At 42.2% G+C, this 21,068-nt stretch overlaps 1 protein-coding gene across 1 annotated transcript in view; it reads right to left on the bottom strand.

The window, feature by feature from the left end:
• Positions 1-21,068, bottom strand: part of BMPER (BMP binding endothelial regulator) — a 292,874-nt gene that overhangs the window by 72,832 nt on the left and 198,974 nt on the right. The window contains exons 11-12 of the mRNA XM_088464418.1: positions 15,251-15,296; positions 8,372-8,701 (exon numbers count right to left, since the gene is read on the bottom strand). Of these exons, the coding sequence (XP_088320544.1) occupies positions 8,372-8,701; positions 15,251-15,296 (376 nt within the window). The remainder of the gene's footprint in view (positions 1-8,371; positions 8,702-15,250; positions 15,297-21,068) is intronic.

The following is a 21,068-nucleotide window of genomic DNA, read 5'->3' as shown; positions in this document are numbered from 1 at the left end:
CTGGCACCCCCGCACTGCCGACACAGCCAGCAAACCTGCACTAAAGACACCGCTGGCACATCCGCACTGCCGACACAGCCAGCAAACCTGCACTTAAAGACACCGCTGGCACCCCCCGCACTGCCGACACAGCCAGCAAACCTGCACTAAGACACCGCTGGCACCCCCGCACTGCCGACACAGCCAGCAAACCTGCACTAAGACACCGCTGGCACCCCCGCACTGCTGACACAGCCAGCAAACCTGCACTAAAGACACCGCTGGCACCCCCGCACTGCCGACATCACCGGTACCCTTCACTGAGGACACTGCCAGCACCGCAGCACTGCCATTCCATGTACTGAGGAGGACACCGTCAGCAACCCCGCTCTGCCGACACTGCTGTCACAGTAAGTGCACTATTGGTGTATCCAACCCACACTGTATAACACACTGTATCCGTGTTGGAAATTAGAAACTGAACTGCAACATGTTACCTTAACTAGATGAAGCAAATAATATTGTGAGGTGGTCAAAAATGATTGGAAATTACTGGAAATAAATGTTATTGAAGTTAATTATACTATAGGAACAAAAACAGGCCCATTTTATGTGATTTTAGCTGTTTTTATAATTTTTTAAGAAAAAATACAGATCCAAAACCGAAACACGAAAACAAAACACGGAGGTGAGGTTTTGTCAAAACCAATCCAGATCCAAAACCAGGGTAGATCCAGATCCAAAACCAAAACACGGGGGTCGGCGCACATCTCTACTAGGAAGTCATACTTTGCTCTCCTCATTGACATTCCCCATCCTCCCTTGTATTTTTCCTTCTTTTCACCCCTTATAACATTATTCCTGGTATGTTGTTTTTCAGCACATTATCCTGTCAAATTAATGTTGTCTGGTACTGTAATATAACTGCTGTGCACTTTGCTTCTCTATTACTGTACCCTTTTTTTCTATCTTTCTGTCTCTTGTTTTAAATGTCATAATAAAACATTACTGAAAGTTAAGAGAATGGTATGTTGTAAAGCAGTGTGTGTTTTCTCTAGTTACTTACAGAAATGTCGTTTATAGTTACAATTGCAGTGTTATATTTTAAAGCAATTCGATGCACATTTTTTAAAGTGGTTGTTGATGAATTTGCGTTTGATCAGCCAATAGCTGTGTCAGAATTTGATTTAAGATCATTCACAAGGGAATAACATATTTCCACTCTTATACAAATATACATCAACCCCAGGTCCCAGGGTATGATCTTCATCAGTGTTAAGAGGTTCTGGAGATACCATGGCAACCAAGGGAGCCCAAAAGAGAGCTGTAACTGTTCCGTAATCCTATATTTGCTATATTACCTTATTATTATATAATTGTTCCTTCTGACTTTGAAATGATCACATTACATGAAAAAAGTGGCTCATTAATTTTACATGCTATTTAATTCATTTAACAGTAAATAATGTTTGCCTGGAACAGTAATCTACTATGCAGACCAAATCTCACAGGGATCCTCACTATGTATTTGACACATGTTAATAAGAAATTTCTCAGCATTTACCCAGTGTTTATCTACAACCAGGATATTACAGTCCCAAATCAGTTTTGTCAAAACAAATTTAAGCCCTTAACACATCTTCTAGGATTCTGTGGACCTGCTTGTCTGTTAACTAGCTGATCCACGAAATATACCAGATGGTCTTAATGTTATTTGTTCCTGTGACCAATATACTTTCCAAGAAAAATTAGTATGCTCCAGCCAATCATAGTAACTGCCCCATTTACTACATAAAAATGCCAATTACTCAGCAATGCATCAAATCACCCTTCATTTGTCTTAGTTTATCCACTCTTAAAAGCTGTAACTTTTTATAAGTAACTAAATATTAAATAAAAAAACAAACCACTATCACAACTAAACACACACATGCATATAAATATTTACTAATGTATTTTAAATAAAAAAATAGACAGTATATAATATATATATATATATATATATATAAATATATATAAAAAAGCACTAATCCATGGCACTCACCATTCCTAGATTTGGGGTGCAACATGGTATGTGACCACATTGTTTAAATAGAAATCACAGGGGCTCTGCACTCACCATAATAACTAATAATAATAATAATAAACATAATAAACAGTGGGGTTTTGGTTCATGAATTGATCAATGCATTTAAGCTTGCAGGCCATCGTCACGGGACCCCACTTTACTGCAAGTCCCTACTCTATTGCTCAGAATTATAACATGGACATAGCCATCACATTAGTGTTAAACTCAGGGTATGCTATCAAGGTTTAAAGCTCACAGCAACTTTGCTTTTAAATGTGAGACAGTTACCAAGCACACCTGTTGCAAAGCACCTAGGAAAACAGCTGACACAAGTTAGATAACTAGTTAATAGGGGTGCATGAGAAAATGTGATCACAAATATGATTAATTAAGTAATTATTTTTAATTAATCATTTTTGTGATCACATTTTCTCATGCACCCCTATTAACTAGTTATCTAACTTGTGTCAGCTGTTTTCCTAGGTGCTTTGCAACAGGTGTGCTTGGTAACTGTCTCACATTTAAAAGCAAAGTTGCTGTGAGCTTTAAACCTTGATAGCATACCCTGAGTTTAACACTAATGTGATGGCTATGTCCATGTTATAATTCTGAGCAATAGAGTAGGGACTTGCAGCAGGGCCATCTCTTCCATTGGGCATGTTGGGCAGTTGCCCAAGGGCCCGAAGCTCATAGGGGCCCACCAACCCGCCCCACTGCAGCCAGTTGGTAAATGTGATATTTTTATAAGACGGCTACCAGTGCACTGTATTCCATCCTAATCTTCCCCATCCCCCCCCCCCCCCGTGACAAGTACTCACCTCAATCCCAGTTTCACTTCATCCGCCGGCTTCAGACCAATCAGACAGAGTCTCTCTGCATGTGTGTGAGGTCTGATGGGCATGCAGGAGGGTTTAATTTGATTGACCATTTAAATTTATTTCCCAGTAATGGGTGGTTAGGGGCCCCAAGTGCATTGCTATGCCCAGGGCCCACACTGCTGTTAAGACAATCCTGACTTGCAGTAAAGTGGGGTCCCGTGACGATGGGCTGCAAGCTTAAATGCATTGATCAATTCATGAACCAAAACCCCACTGTTTATTATGTTTATTATTATTATTATTAGTTATTATGGTGAGTGCAGAGCCCCTGTGATTTATATATATATATATATATATAGAGAGAGAGAGAGAGAGAGAGAGAGAGAGAGAGAGAGAGAGAGAGAGAGAGAAGTGTGGTACACTCACTAATCTTCAAAATGTCTCTTTTATTAATTCAATTAATAAAAGAGACTTTTTGAAGACTACTGAGTGCACCCCATTTCCTACCCCAGCAACTTCACTTAGGACGTGAGTGTTGACCAATTTGGAGCGCTATATATATATATATATATATATACAGTATGTATATATGTATATATATATATATATAGATACAGTTGGGTCCATAAATATTGGGACATTGACAGAATTTTCATATTTTGTCCTCTATTCACCACCACAATGGCTTTGAAATGAAACATACAAGATGTGATTTAACTGCAGACTTTCAGATTTAATTTGAGGGTAATTACATCCAAATCAGGTGAACGGTGTAGGAATTACAACGGTTTCTATATGTGCCTCCCACTTTTTAAGGGGCCAAAAGTAATGGGACAAACTAAACAATCCTAAATCTAACTTTCATTTTTTAATACTTTGTTGCAAATCCTTTGCAGGCAATTACAGCCTGAAGTCTGGAATGCATAGACAACACCAGACGCTGGGTTTCATCCCTGGTGATGCTCTGCCAGGCCTCTACTGCAAATGTCTTCAGTTCCTGCTTGATCTTGGGGCATTTTCCCTTCAGTTTTGTCTTCATCAAGTGAAATGCATGCTCAATCAGATTCAGGTCAGGAGATTGACTTGGCCATTGCATAACATTCCACTTTTTAGCCTTAAAAAACTCTTTGGTTGCTTTTGCAGTATGCTTCGGGTCATTGTCCATCTGCACTGTGAAGCGCTGTCCAATGAGTTCTGAAGCATTTGACTGAATATGAGCATATAATATTGCCCGAAACACTTCAGAATTCATTCTGCTGCTTTTGTCAGCAGTCACATCACCAATAAATACAAGGGAACCAGTTCCATTGACAACCATACATGCCCACGCCATGACACTACCACCACCATGCTTCACTGATGAGGTGGTATGTTTTGGATTATGAACAGTTCCTTTCCTTCTCTTCTCTTCCCATCACTCTGGTACAAGTTGATCTTTGTCTCATCTGTCAATAGGATGTTGTTCCAGAACTGTAATGGCTTTTTTAGATGTTGTTTGGAAAACTCTAATCTGGTCTTCCTGTTTTTGTGGCTCACCAATGGCTTGCATCTTGTGGTGAACCCTCTATATTCACTCTTGTGAAGTCTTCTCTTGATTGTTGACTTTTACACATATACACCTACCTCCTGGAGAGTGTTCTTGATTTGGCCAACTGTTGTGAAGGGGTTTTTCTTCACCAGGGAAATAATTATTTTGTCATCCACCACAGTTGTTTTCCGTGGTCTTCCGGGTCTTTTGGTGTTGCTGAGCTCTCCGGTGCGTTCTTTCTTTTTAAGAATGTTCCAAACAGTTGATTTGGCCACACCTAATGTTTTTGCTATCTCTCTGATGGGTTTGTTTTGATTTTTCAGCCAAATGATGGCTTGCTTCACTGATAGTGACAGCTCTTTGGATCTCATATTGAGAGTTGACAGCAACTGATTCCAAATGCAAATGTCACACCTAGAATCAACTCCAGACCTTTTACCTGCTTAATTGATAATGAAATAATGAAGGAATAGCCCACACCTGTCCATGACATAGCTTTTGAGTTGATAGTCCCATTACTTTTGGCCCCTTAAAAAGTGGGAGGCACATATTGAAACTGTTGTAATTCCTACACCGTTCACCCGATTTGGATGTAATTACCCTTAAATTAAATCTGAAAGTCTGCATTTAAAGCACATCTTGTTTGTTTCATTTCAAAACCATTGTGGTGGTGAATAGAGGCCAAAATCTGAAAATTCTGTCAATGTCCCAATATTTATGGACCTGACTGTATATATATGAATAGATATACTGTATATTGTCTATATCTTATGCCTTTTGAAATATGAATTTTGGGCACCAAGTGGCAAAGTTTCAGTTAGATGTTTAGTTTTAAAACTAACATGATTTTAGCAATTCTCTCTAAAACCAGACACTGCTTCATCTGTTTTCTAAGTAGCAATAAAGACATGCCTATAATATATTTATATGACAGCACAAGGTTGCAGACAGTTGGGCACATGTAGAGTTGAGCGCATCTTGTGCCAAAAATGGAGCCATAAAGTGTGCCCAATAAAAGACACATTTTGCACAGGTTACATGGATGTCTGCAGGGGTATTATATGCGCCAGACTGATGCCGTGGTAAACAGTAGAACATATATGCGCCTGATGTATGCAGAGGTGGATTGGGCCACCGGGTCAGCGGAAAAGTTCCCATGAACCACTTTGCCGGGTGGGCTGACACTGCCTGCCGGGCCGGCTGACATCGGCTACAGGGCCAGGCCAATTTCTATGTGACGTGCTGCCGGCTACGGAGCTTCCTGGATTTGCATTCCACTAGGGAACGCAAACAGGAAGCTGTCATCTGCTCTGGCTTGCGAGCACTTCATAGTGCTGTTAGCCAGGAGCAGCGCTGCAGCAGAGTGTATGGAGTGCTTGTGCTCCAGCCAGGGAACCACTGTGGGGGGCCGGGGCAGAATGTGGCAGTGTTAGAAGGGGTGGTCCATTCAGCTGTGCGAGCAGCGGGTAACGTCAGTCAGGACTCGGAAGCGGGTCACAATGCCGGATTTAGCCGGGGACGGGGCGCCTCCTCATCCTCCTCAGCTCCCCTGGCCAGCGGTACTCCAACGTGGTCTGACAGTCATCATACAGTGATCTTGGACCCTACAGCCACAGCACTACTGTCACAGCATGACCTGGAGCTCCAGGTAAGAAGCCCAAGTGTTCTATGTGCAACTAGATTCACTGATTGCCTGTCCAGCTGTGACGAGACTCCAAGTCCCAGCACACTTTGTCAACTGAATGTGCAGGAACTTGTAGTGCCATCACAGCTATAAAGGCCCTGAAAAGACAAGTGTTATATACATTTATTTATTCAAATTTTTTTAATGAATTCCATGAAATTCCTCCTTTTGTATGAATTTGTATGCCCTACTTTATTCTGCTTTAGTAATGTTATATACTGTGTGTGTGTACATACATCTATATATATATATATATATATATATATATATATATATATATTATCCTCACATTATAATACACTGTTTTTTGCATGTTATATTGTGCCTCCGAGTGCCTGTCTTCTTCGTTGGCTTTATCACTCTCTCTCTCTCTCTCTCTCTCTCTCTCTCTCTCTCTCTCTCTATATATATATATATATATCAAGCCAGTAATCCACACTACAGTAATGGTACCTGCCCACATGCCCTCTTAGATGCTATCTCTTTCTCTCTGAATAAAGACTCCCCATGGTGTCCCTGGCCTCAACCTCCCTGTACCTCCCCCTCGGTGTCCCTGGCCTCACCTTCCCTGTACCTCCCCCTCGGTGTCCCTGGCCTCACCCTCACGGTAACTCCCCCTCAGTGTCTCTGCCCTCACCCTCCCTGTAACTCCCCCTCAGTGTCCCAACCCTCACCCTCCCTGTAACTCCCCCTCAGTGTCCCTGGCCTCACCCTACCTGTAACTCCCCCTCAGTGTCCCTGGCCTCACCCTCCCTGTAACTCCCCCTCAGTGTCCCTGGCCTCATCCTCCCTGTAACTCCCCCTCAGTGTCCCTGGCCTCACCCTACCTGTAACTCCACCTCAGTGTCCCTGCGATCACCCTCCCTGTAACCCCCTCAGTGTCCCTGGCCTCACCCTCCATGTAACTCCCCCTCAGTGTCCGTGGTCTCCCCTTCCCTGTAACTCCCCCACAGTGTCCCTGACCTCACCCTCCCTGTCACTCCCCCTCTGTGTCCCTGGCCTCCCCCTCCCTGGTACTCCCCCTCAGTGTCCCTGGCCTCACCCTCCCTGTAACTCCCCCTTGGTGTCCTTGGTCTCACCCTCCCTGTAACTCCCCCTCAGTGTCCCTGGCCTCAACCTCCCTGTAACTCCCCCTCAGTGTCCCTGGCCTCACTCTTCCTGTATCTGACACTGTGTCCTTACTCTGCCTGTCACTCAATCTCAATATTCCTGCCACTCATACTCACTGTCAGTCAGTTACATTCAACTCTGTATCACTCACACTGACCCTCAATATCCCTACACTCATCTATTACAGGAGTCCTGCCAGTCACACAATCACACAACCACCCACAATGTTAGTGTCACACATTCACCCTGACACTCACACTTAATAACACACAACCACCGTCAATGTTCTCCATCACAAAAAATGAGCAGGAAAGAATATCAGACTGGAAACAGACACAGACATAGAGGGGCAGGAGAGCTAGAGGGGGAAAAGTGGAAGACAGGAGGGAAGAGAGAGAAAAAGTAGAGGGATAAAAGATAAGGGAAGGAGAATATCAGAGCGAGAGAGAGAGAAATTGTGGAGGGAGTAAAGAGATATGAGGAAAAGACAGAGTGGGAAGTGAGAGATGGAATAAAAAGGGGGAAGAGGGAAGGAGAAACAGGGGGCAGAAGAGAGAGAGTAGAATACAAATAAATTCAGGCAGCATCGGGGACAGCAATAGTTTAAAAAAATAAAAAGAAAGCCTGGCAACGCTAGGTATTACAGGCATTTACATTGTGTGTATGTATATATGAATATGTCTTTAAATGTTAATTTTTGTGTTGATGTTTCTTTGTAATAATGTGAAAAGTGCCGAAGCCGCGCGCGCACCCGAAAAGTTGGTGTGGCCATTGAAAAGGGGGCGTGTCTATAAGACAAGTCACCTTTACATCCCTCTTGGGGGTGTGCCCGGCACTTACAGACACGCAGGGCAGCCCCCAAGCGCTGCTGACAGGGAGAATAGATGCTGGGCACATGCACCCAGTGTCTATTCACCGGCGGTGACTGGGTCACTGCACATTTCCCACACCCACGGGACACTGCAACCCGCGGGTGAAGACGGCACCCGCAGGCTGTGAGGGCAGGGCGGGTGACACCCCTCGGTGGATGAAACCCGGGTGCAGCCCGCACCCCCTGCACTCCCCCTTGTGACGCCACTGCAGTACAAGACGCAATCAGTCAGTAATGACAGTCAATGATCATGTGCAGCATTAGGACCAGTTTGTGTATATTGACATGGTCAGTATATATGGGTATCTCATACCTGCTTTAGTTGTCACTTTTAGAAGGTAACCATCAAGGTCTATATGAAATTGAGGTGTTTCATAAGGCAGCGATATCCGTGTTCCATTCCACTTTACTGTGAGATGTTGTTGAAGACTAATACTGCTCCCTCCCATTACAAGGTCCACTGTTTTTGTCCAGGAAAAAGAGTGTGTGCGCCGAGCATCATTTTTTACTAGCACTTGAAACAATGAGGTAGAAGTTGAACAGTCCTTCGTCAAAACATATTGACAAGTTCCTTGAAAATTGAATGTTCGTCCATCAAAGGTGTTGTAGTGGGGGTCTCCAAATACAGTACATACTCCAGGTTCTATGACAAAATACAGTTGTTAATTAGTGTGCAAGCTTGGATTCTTCAAATAATGAGTTAAATTGAAAGTAATATTGCAGTAATCAACACGACAGACATAACCCATTGCCTTTGCCACCTAAGGGCAGTATTCAATTTGTTTCGCCTCTGTGATAATGTTCCGCCTACCCGACTTTTCGCCTACATTGCGTGTTGTGGATGCGGAAACTTATTGTGTGTGTGTCCGCTATTCGCCATATTCAATTACAAAACACGCAAAAACGGCAAGCAGCAAATTCAGAACAGGCGGAAAGTGCTGTCAGAATTAGGGAAATCAGCCTGAACCCCCAAAAAGATGCACTAACATTGGGGATCAATGTAGATGTGTCCAAATAGTCCTAATAAAAGTGTTTGGGGTACTTAAGTTGTTTCAATAATTTCTTATTAGCGTCTTTGCACAAGTGGTGAAGAATGTCATTAAGCCATATTTTTTGGTGAGAATAAGTAGTCCTGTCAAATTTGGGGTCTTGAAAATGGGTGCTAGCATATTTTTATGTCTCTAAAGTGAACTTTTAAAAAACTTGAAAAACCACCCTCATACATGCATCTGCAATCCCCAAAACACTTGGCCCCTCCTTACAGCACCCCAAGAAGTCTATTTTGATAGTTTTTATGCTTGTCCCCCACTTTTTACTTTTTCACCCCCAAAATGAAAGTACTTTTTTGGGGTGTTCTTAAGTTTTCCCCTGTCCCAAGGGTTCTGAGTGGTTTCCCGCCAAAATAAAAATTGCACTTCTTTTCTCCTGCTATTCTTAGGCAAATCTTTTTCGCCTAATTGCCTACTTTCCGCATAGGCAAAAACCGTCTGGAATTTATTTATTTATTTATTTATTATTTATTACCAGTTATTTATATAACGCACACATATTCCGCAGCGCTTTACAGAGAATATCTTACCATTCACATCAGTCCCTGCCCCAGTAGAGCTTGAATTTGGAATTGAATTTGGAGATAAGTACCGACCACGCGAAAATCCCCGATCCGTGATACTTTTCCGCGAAAAACCGCTTTTAGCTTTTAATTGACTACGGCCCTAAATTGTAATGCATGCTAGCTGACACACACTGTACATTGGTGGCTCAGTACATGTGTGACAGAAGCCAATGTAGATTCTATGGTCAAAATCAAAATAAATGTAATTCTGTAATTCAGGTATTTTCATAATTTATGTAAAGACGTTATAGTGCCATTGAGCCTGTACAGAATCACTTATCTAATTAATGCTTTGTTTTTACTCAATAATCTTTTTATATCTTCCAAAAACTCCTTGGGGCTATTATTCAAGTCCTGTAGTATTTTTATGCGTGATGTTTTGATTAATGATCTTGACTGGTGCAAGCAAAAGTGAGCATTGTTTTCCTTGTGGGTGACCTGTACCTTAGCCACAATTGGATAACCAAATCAGCAGCCGTTGTCATAGTAACCGGCTAAGAGCAGCTGAAGTGCAGGAAACCTTGGGGGTTCCCTGTCTCTCAGCTAGTGCTACACTGTAGATACAGTATAGTGCTGTTTGTGGTCCGGGTAACTCGTTGTTTTATTTTCAGAAGACCGGATACCTACAGTAGAAGAGGATTGGCCTGCACCAGTGAGAAAGTAAGTATATAGTGTGAGTGGGGGTGAGTGCAGGTGAGTGAGTGAATGTGTAATAAAATTCTAAAACCTTTGGTGTGTGTGGCTTGTCTTTTTTTATATATTTTTTCCACAATGGAGGTATCAGTGCCAGTGACCTGCTGGCACTTGTAGGTTTTCAAGTGCAGCAGGGCAGGCACACTCGCACCGGTAGTCCCTTTGTGGAAAACAATATTAACCCTTTATTTCTACCATTAGCCCCACACCCATCGCCCAGGGGTGCAGGGAAGAGCCCTTGGTAAATCCCTGTGTTTTATTCCTGTCTATGTAAAGTACTTGCGAGTTTGGTGGATGGTGTACTGAGATGTATTTCTGTGTTGAGCTGTGTTTTGCAGATAGATTTGTGAGTTTACTACCATGTTTGCCTTTAGTAAATCTCTGTCTCTGAAAATCAGGGGGAACTCTCATGGGATACTAACTTGGACAGACACAATTCTTATTCAATATACCCCTAGATGTAGATGTCTTCTTTTAATTATTTCAATTAAGACATAAATTAAGCTGAGCTGTATTTTAGGAGAAAATGTAAAAGTGGAGCTTAGACAGTGCAGTTTCACTAAAGTGCATGTTTGTGGCTCCATAATCCTTCAAAATTAACAGAGACTGATTTTAAGGGGACAGCTCCACATCCCAGGGATTGAATGTATACCTTGAAATGAACTTGGTATACCAATAACATATGCATAAATAATGAAACAGTGCAGGTCTGCATTCTTTGTGATTACGAAATAAGCCTGAATATTAATTACCAAGGGTTATGTTTAAATATAAACAGTGGTAGTCATAGATAGTGTATGGCTGAGTAGTATGAAGCTGCAAATCTAGATATAGTCTACCTGAACATTTAGATCCCCTTATTAATTCAAAAGCATATTTATCCTAATTTACAACTTGTTGGGCTAATGTACAGTATTAGGCACATCAGAACAGCAAGAAAATTTCTGTCAAGTACCGTATATGGGTAGTTTGAATTAGTCTATTAGTCCTTACTGGTGCATTATAAGCATATAGGCTAGGAAAACACAATTCCATTAAATATGTATGCTAATACCACCTCAGAGACTATGTTACAATGAACAAAAGTCCCTAAACAAGTCACAGTCATATTTGTAGGTTAGTACTATTGTGAGCTACATCAGATGAACATACACCCAAATTTGAACTTCATTATGAAAATTGCTACACAATTCTGCAGAAGCTGGTATTGTACCTCAGAAACCTGTGTACAGTTATAGTAAGTGATGTAAGTACAGCCATGCATAGTGATACAATACAGAAATGCGGTCCGTTTGACTGCTGTTTCCGCACAAAAATGACCCTCGATATCAATTTGTGAATTGTATGCACCTATCCTTATTTAACATTTGTCTTTTTGTTATTTTTACATTTGAGGTGAACAAAGCTGAAGTGGATGAAGGTAAAAGAAATGCCAGGTAATGTTGTAATTATATCCCCAATTAATAATACTGTATGATGTATTGTTACACTTGAATCAATGATCACTTCAGTGTAAAAATATCACTTGTGCATATTTATAAAAGAAACAAGCGGAACAGGGACATAAAAGGACATGAGCTAATATTTTGATTGCATCCCCGTGGTAACATGCCTGCATAGAGGTGCAAAAGTGTTACTACAAAACATAAAACACTAGCAGAAGTTGTGTCTTTCTGTGGCTCTCTACCAAGATTTGTGTATTGAGAACAATATTAGAGCTCATACTACTTTGATCCCAAACTGAACTGATACACATCATGTAGATATGAGCGAAATTGTGGCAAAATATAGTTTTAAGAACATTTTGCAGCATTGAAAAGTTTCAACCATATAAGTTTTGCTCTGTTATTCAACACATTGGAATCCTACACTGTAGGGCTGAGGTAGAGTTGGACATAAGCATATTTTGTGGATGTTTGTTTTTCTATTTTTTGTACTGAGCATCAATAAATATGTAGAGGGTCCAATCATAAACATGGTTTCCACCCCTGTCACTGCTGCTCAGACCTCTTTCCCACCTGGGTTGGACTTGGGTTATTCCCTGTTAACACTGCACCCATGTCTGCCCTACATGTCACTCCTTTGAGGTGGGTCTCTTTATCCACAGCCAATCAGCTGTTTTTAAACTTAACCCAAGGTGAATAACCCGGGTTCTCCATTTCAGACTGCAGCTTGTCCCAGGTTCATCCCTGGTCACAACCAGTGTCAAAGTCTTGGAACACACAACCCGAGTTGAACCTTTCACACCAATCTAGGACCCAGGTTCCCTGGCAATATCCCGGGTCAGAAGCTTGATGTGAAAGGGGTATTGGGTGAAACAGGGGAGAGAGGATGCTTCAAACATTGTCCAAGTGCAGTAAGGGTGTGTCCATGTAAATTCAATTTATGCAGACCCAGGGGTGCTTAGAGGGGTGGGGCGAGTACTAATTACCCCCATCCCCTCTTACATCACAGCTGCTGTGTCCTGGGTTGCACTGGGAGACTACTCGCGGCTGCTAAGCAGCAGCCATAGCAGTCTCCTATGCCTGTGGGGGGAGCGATCACAATGATCGTGCCCCCCACTGGCTAGGCTATGCGCCAGGCTGAGAGGCTCACAGCGCCAATGCAAAACCTCACAATCTGACAGCGGGATTGCGAGGTTTTGCCTCAGAGAGGGATCCGAGGCAGGTAGGGAGATCCGAACTGTGGCTCGGATCGCCCCAGATCCCCGAAATTCGGATTGGTTCGGTTCTATGAGAACCATACCCACTCATCCCTAACTTAATAAGTACATTTTAAAGTTGCGTCTGTATTTAATTATATTGTAGTAAATGTGACAGTATTTATTAATAACACTCTTCAAACACAGCGGGCTAAATGTAATAGAGTGCGAGCTGGCACCGCTGCGGGAATACATGCGAGTATTCTAGTATTTTTAGAGCAGCAAGCATGTTAAAGGCTAACCAGCTTGGTATTGTCTATAACATGCTTGCTAATTTAAAAAAAATGGGAATACCTGCAGCAGTACCAGCTCGCACTCTATTGCATTTAACCCAGACTAAAGTACATGATATTTCTCTAAAGTACTATTTTGTGGTCTGTAACTTTAGAAGTTGAAGTTGTGCAATGTGCTTCTTATTTTTGGCCAATTTTTAACACCACAATCTATTAAAAGAGTTGGGAATTCCAAGTTCAGCTCTTAGTATGGTTGTGCTAAGACTGGGAACACTATGTCTGTCAGAAAGAACATGCAAATTAAATACATGTTTTTAGCCCACTATAAAATAGCACTGATTACCTATTGAGGAATAGGGATTTGAAAAAAATATGTACTGTTGTAAATACATTGATATATTTTAATTAGCATCATTGCTCACCAGGGGTATAATTGGAATATTGGGTGAATCATTGTATTGCATCATAGACACCCTCACTCTCATTCTCTCCTGTTCACCTAATTTATCTTGGTCCGGACACCCTCCAGTGTTCCTCACTGTTATGTACTTTATGGGCAGAGAAGAAGGGAACTTGAGAGTTCTCTTGCGCACAGTTAAAACTTGGTGCATTGATGGCAAGCACGTGCACACTGTATGGCTAACAGTGTCAACATGCTGCAGACTGCAGAGGCAATGGCAGTGGGGAGCAGAGCCACATAGAAGCATGGATGACAGCTACATAAGGTCTGGCTACAGGGCCCCATTGTGGCTGCTACTTCCATTGACGGATTAAGGATCATATGGGCCTGGGGCTGAAAATGATCGAGGGCCTACTGTGAGAAGCAGAAGAGCTGTGACCAACGTAAAAGTATAAAAATTGCATCATTCTAGTTTTAATACTTATGATTTATGGCCAACAGTGTGCCCAGCTGGTGGCTGGTCATCATCGTGCTGTCATGATGATGGGCCTATTCTTATGCGCAGGCCTATCGTTGCCTCAGTGCAGAAAAGCTATGTTCACGCAATTGTGAACTGATGCAGATTGCCACAGAGACACGTATATATGTTTGTGAAAGTATTATTTGCAGGTGGACGATTGCAGGTGCAAATACACACTGATGGGTCACCAACACTAGGGAACTACTTCTGATTTGCTGATTGTGAATCATGATGTGTACTTTTGGTACTTGTGTACTTTACGGACTCATTGCAGAGAGAACCCAATGAATGTTTAAATGGTACTTGTGTACTTTATGTACACAAGTACCGTAAGTTGTCCCCACCTAAAGAAGAAAGTTGTCCCCTCGCGGGTTCGAAGCGCTCACCGACGCTTCGGGCTCGGTGGTTTGCTACGCTCACCACAGGGTTATATTCCCCCTCTATGCCCACTTGGATGGTAGGGAATGACGCTGGACACTGGCTGATGACGTCAGGGTCCTCTCCATGAAGGGGATTTAGACATTAACATGATTGATAATAATAATGAGTGTAGGACACTTGGGTTCTCTCTGTAATGAGTCCATAAGGTACATAAGTACCATACTTTTTTGTTATTTGTGCATAAATTATTTTTGTGTGCATATCTTAGCTATTTGTTTTTTGTTTTGTTATATTAGAGTTTCTTTTTATAGTTCAATGTAAGCCTAGTAATGAATGAATATCTTGCAAGGAAAACAAATTGTTAAAAACATGGGTATAAGTTTATGTGATGTTTGCCTGGTGTATTCCTAGGGTACTTGCCACTGGTGCCTATATGCACCAACTTGCGATAGTTGCAATTTTGCATATGCATGCAACTGCAGCTTTATAATAAACGCCTGTGATTTGGGTGACAATTTTGTCCAGCTCTGCATCAAGCCCAATATTTTATTTGTAACTAAAGATAAAGCATTAATATATGGATAAATAAATACAATACAAGGTCTCCCAGATATACAATAATGGAAAAATTATAAATAAACTTACTCACTTTCAGTGCAAATAGGACAGCATCCTTTTCTATTCAATATTTTGCCCTGTGAAACAGAGATCAGTGAAATATGAGTCACAGAAGCAAAGTTCAGTGCACATTATTGTGTTCCCAGAAGGGAGTCCCTTCAAAACTTTTTGAGAATTTGTTTAGATGATGATCTCCATCTGTCTGATATTTATCTATATAATGCATATATTACATTGATCTCTTTCTCATATTTATTATAGCTTCTGCAATCCTTCTAGGCTTTCATTCTATTTATACTACAGTATTTTAAATAGTCCATAAGTTTATAAGAAAACTAAAATCATTTTATGTATGTTTATTATTATTTTTGTTATTGTTCGTATTACTGTTATCATGTCCCTTATAAAGGTGCATCACTCCCTGATCTTGTTACACTTATTGGGCCTGATGCAGAGTTGAATGTAAATGTTACTCCAACGAAGCGCGAATGGATACAATGTATATTTTCACCCATATGTAGAGCTGAGCACAATTTGCAATGTGACCACGGCACATGTATTTGCTTTGTTTGCTACTATTCATCTTCATTAGAGCAAACTTGCACCTACTCTATACCATACCTAACTACTCTCCCAGAAGGTGCGGGAGACAAAGTGGTCAGTTGCATCTCCTCTCCAGGCTTCTCCCAGAGAGGAAAAAGGAAATGTAAGCAAGTATGCCTTATACTAGCTTGTAAGTGCAAGGCGTGCCTTCAAAGTTGCTACTGCGGCCAGTCAGCACTTATCCACGGGGGGCTGATTGGGCCGCCGGGACACCGGGCTGGTTTCCGCTGAGCTGGTCCCTACAGTGGCCTGCGGCCGCACAGCACTTACCCACCCATGCTGACATGATCGGAGCTCAGCTCCGATTGGGCAGCTTCAGCTGCACATGCGCAAATGCTACTGGTAAAAAAAAGGCTGTCGGGGGAGCCGCTGAGCATGTCCATCCACTGCAGCTTCTCCCACAAGCATTTGCAGAGCCTGTCAATCACCACTGACAACTCTGCCTCTGTCCAGCCCCTCTGCGACCTGGCCCAACTCCCCACCTCCAGTACAGCAGCCTCAGCCTGCATGGTGATGCCGCGGACGAGAAAAGTAAGTTGCGGCGGCTGCAGGGGGGGTGGTAGGGCAAGGTTAAGACAAACACTGGGGCTGGTGGGAATGAGGCTGACACACATTGAGGTTGGTGAGAATGAGGCTGACACACATTGGGGCTGGGGCACACTGACACACTGAGTCTGGGAGAATGGGGCTAAGACACACTGGCTCTAAGGAATGAGGCTGACACACACTGGGGCTTGAGGGAAATGGGGCTGACACACATTGGGGCTGAGACACACTGACACACTGGATCTGGAGGAATGGGGCTAAGACACACTGGCTCTGAGGAATTAGGCTGACACACACTGGGACTGAAACACAGACTGGGGCTGTGGGAATGGGGCTGATAGACACACACTGGCAGAGAAACCGCCATATAGGTAAAAAAACACTTCCAAACTGACTGGCCTGTACCTAGTGCAGAGGGATGGGTGTCCCCAAAAAGAGTGTATCATTCACTAAGGTTTCTGTTGCCAACCCTACTCCCCTCAGTGGCTTGCAAAAGTCCATCCAGGCCCTAAGAGGAGGGAGTATCCTGCCCTTCTCCACATACCCCACCCCTTCAACAGATCCACCCCTTCAACAGACCTGCCCCTATAAGGGCTGCTTCCAGAAATTTCCTGGGCTGGTTTTCCATCCCAATCCACCCCTGTATCTATCTACAATGCATCCGGAAAGTATTCACAACGCTTCACTTTTTAAACATTTTGTCACAGCCTTATTTCAAAATGGAATAAATTAATTTTTGTCCTCAAAATTCTACACACAATACTCCATGACAACTTGTAAAAAGTTTTTTACCAATTTTTGCAAATTTAGTAAAATAAAAAAAACTAAGAAATCACGTGTACATAAGTATTCACAGCCTTTGCTCAATACTTTGTTGATGCACCTTTGGCAGCAATTACAGCCTCCAGTCTTTTTGAATATGATGCCACAAGCTTGGCACACTTATCTTTGGGCAGTTTTGCCCAATCCTCTTTGCAGCACCTCTCTCCATCAGGTTGGATTTGAAGCGTCGGTGCACAGCCATTTTCAGATCTCTCCAGAGATGTTCAATTGGATTCAAGCCTGGGCTCTGGCTGGGCCACTCAAGGACATTCACAGAGTTGTTCTGAAGCCACTACTTTGATATCTTGGCTGTGTGCTTAGGGTCGTTGTCCTGCTGAAAGATGAACCATCACCCCAGTCTGAGGTCAGAAGCGCTCTGGAGCAGGTTTTCATCCAGGATGTCTCTGCACATTGCTGCATTCATCTTTCTCTCTATCCTGACTAGTCTTCCAGTTCCTGCCACTGAAAAACATCCCCTCAGCATGATGCTGCCACCACCATGCTTCACTGTAGGGATGGTATTAGCCTGGTGATGAGCAGTGCCTGGTTTCCTCCAAACATAACGCCTGGCATTCATGCCAAAGAGTTCAGTCTTTGTCTCTCATGGTCTGAGAGTTATTCATGTGCTTTTTGGAAAACTCCATCCGGGCTACCATGTGCTTTTTACTAAGGAGTGGCTTCCGTCTGGCCACTCTACCATACAGGACTGATTGGTGGTTTGATGCATTGATGGTTGTCCTTCTGGAAGGTTCTCTCTCCACAGAGGAATGCTGTAGCTCTGACAGAGTGACCATCAGGTTCTTGGTCACCTCCCTGACTAGGGCCCTTCTCTCCCGATCCCTCAGTTTAGACGGACGGCCAACTCTAGGAAGAGTCCTGGTGGTTCCAAACTTCTTCCATTTACGGATGATGAAGGCCACTGTGCTCATTGGGACCTTCAAAGCAGCAGATATTTTTCTGTAACCTTCACCAGATTTGTGCCTCGTAACAATCCTGTCTTGGAGGTCTACAGACAATTCCTTGGACTTCATGCTTGGTTTGTGCTCTGACATGCACTGTCTAATGTGGGACCTTATATAGACAGGTGTATGCCTTTAAAAATCATATCCAGTCAACTGAATTTACCACAGGTGGACGCCAATTAAGCTGTAGGAACATCTCAAGGATGATCAGTGGAAACAGGATGCACCTGAGCTCAATTTTGAGCTTCATGGCAAAGGCCATGAATACTTATGTACATGTGATTTCTTAGTTTTTTTTTTTATTCAATTTGCAAAAATCTCAAAAAAACTTTTTTACACATTGTCATTATGGGGTATTGTGTGTAGAATTATGAGGACAAAAATTAATTTATTCCATTTTGGAATAAGGCTATAACATAATAAAATGTGGAAAAAGTGAAGCATTGTTAATACTTTCCGGATGCACTGTATCTATCTATCTATCTATCTATCTATCTATCTACACTGAGTGGCTGAATTATTATGACCACCGGGTTAGTACTTTGTTGGGATACTTTTTACCCTTAATATAGCCTGAAATCTTCTAGCCATTTATCTATTAACTTTATTTATGTTTTGTGGGGAACACTAACCCAAATGCTATAAACTGTATTCTCCATAATGTTGCCTCCGCCAGCCTGAATAGTCATGACGATACAAGGAGGATCCATGCTTTTGTCATGTTGTCTCCATAGAATCATCCTACCACTTGCACGGTGTAATTGAATATGTGATTCCTCAGATCATATGACCTGTTTCCAATCATTTACTGTCCAATTTGTTTGTCCCTTTGGAAACTGGAGATGTTGCACCCAATTTGCAGCAGATAGCAATGGTGTACGAACAGGCCTTTTGCTTCTGTAGCCCATACGATGCAATGTGCCAACAATCATTCCACGTTCAAAGCTTGTCAGATCGCGTTTTTTACCCGTTATTTCATTAGTGATACACTTCATTAGTCTCTACATACCTTCGTTTTTCCATTTTTATACAGAGTCAGACATCCTAATGTACAGTACATCAGAATTATCTGCAAAATAGCTACTTAGCATTAAATCACCTGGTAGTCATAATAATTTGGCCACTCAATGTATATCTCTATTTCATATATATATGGAATCCCAACACCTGTCAGAATCCTGGGACCGTATCCTGACAGTAAGTACTGCGGTTAGGGGGAAGGTTAGGGGTCAGGCACTAGAGGGAGGTTAGGCACTAAGAGGGAGGGTTAGGTTTAGGGTGCGGGGTGGTTAGGCACTAAGAGGGAGGGTTAGGTTTAGGGTGCGGGGAGGTTAGACACTAAGGGGGAGGGTTAGGTTTAGGGTGCGGGGAGGTTAGGCACTAAGAGGGAGAGTTAGGTTTAGGGTGCGGGGAGGTTAGACACTAAGGGGGAGGGTTAGGTTTAGGGTGCGGGGAGATTAGGCTTAGGCACCATGGAGGGAGGGTAAGGGTAGGAAGAGGGGGAGAGTTAGGATAAGGGTCTGTATCCTAACCCTGTCAGGATGCCTGGCGTTGGGATTCTGAACGCCAGGATCCCGAGCACCCCATTCCCAAAACTTTATAGCCATCAGTGACACCAAGCAGTATTACAATGTAAAACACATATGCTGCATAGCTAAAATGCCATTAAGATGAGGCAGCAAAATTTACACATCACATTTTCTTCATAGTTGGAAAGACCTGAAATTTCCAAAACAACTCTTTAAATATGTTAGCATCTGCATCCCGGCCAGGCTCTCCATCCCATGTATACCTAATCTAAATTAATTGATTTGTTAGTAAGAAAAATACCCTATTTTAAGTATATATATTATTATGTTGTATTATTATTATCACTATCCTGTATTTATATAGCTCCAAAATATTATTCAGTGCTACGCAGAGTATATTATTCAGGCACATCACTTCCTTACTTTGTAATATTTCTACCACAAACAAGCACACAAATCAGGGCCAATATATCCACTTAGACTAACAATGCTAGCCACTGTGGCAACTTTATTTTCAAAACATATACAGTAAAATAATTGGACATATGTCAGTCTTTACAATCTTACTGCTACACATAATAACAGCATGTATAATTAAGTATAATTAATAGAGGGCTACATTTTCAATGGGTAATCCTGATGTTCAGAGGCCCTGATTGTGGATTAATTGACCCAATCAGGATTGTCTCGAGGTAGGGAAATGAGCCCGCTTTATTGTCATCTGTATAGACCCATTGCTTTTCCAGTTAAATAAAAGGAAATATCACTCACAGATGGCTAATGTGAACAAGTAGCCAAATTATAATGAATGATAATTATTTCATGTAGACAAGCAATGATCTCGGTTAAATTCAGCAGTAACAGATACAAGTACCATATATTGTTTTCAAAGTCATTATTCTAGAATCCTGTTTCCCTAATACGTTAAATGTCACATTGCTTTTGAAGATTACAGTTATACTGCAATAAAATGAAGTAATTGGCCACTGCATTCATGCTATGAGTTCAAGTGAGGATGGAATCCATGACCAATGCCGCTAGGGCAATAAACTCTCTATACACTGGCATAAGTTTCTGCTTTTATTTTTGGAAAAAGGTTGCCCATTATACTTTACATGTGTTGCAAATGTTAGTCACTAGAGGGAATCCCTAAGGAGCTTGATAAGCGATATAATCCAATATTTCCTTAAGACTCTTTCTAATCAGACCATGTTTTAGTCTTCCCAGTTTTATGAGGCTTTTAGTTTTATGCCTGAAATATTTCAGGCAAGACTAATCAGCCCTTTGTTTGGTTGTGCAAGAGCAACAGCTGTTGTTGTTTTTTTTGTGTGCGCCTCATTTGGCACCAAAGTTAAGAAGGCAACTTTTGATTTGTAATAAAGTACAG

This window comes from Taudactylus pleione, unplaced genomic scaffold (assembly GCF_031769625.1).
Source record: "Taudactylus pleione unplaced genomic scaffold, aTauple2 ptg000054l, whole genome shotgun sequence".
NCBI lineage: Eukaryota > Metazoa > Chordata > Amphibia > Anura > Myobatrachidae > Taudactylus > Taudactylus pleione.
Note: the sequence above shows the minus strand (reverse complement) of the source record. Positions and strands in the feature narration are given on the sequence as shown.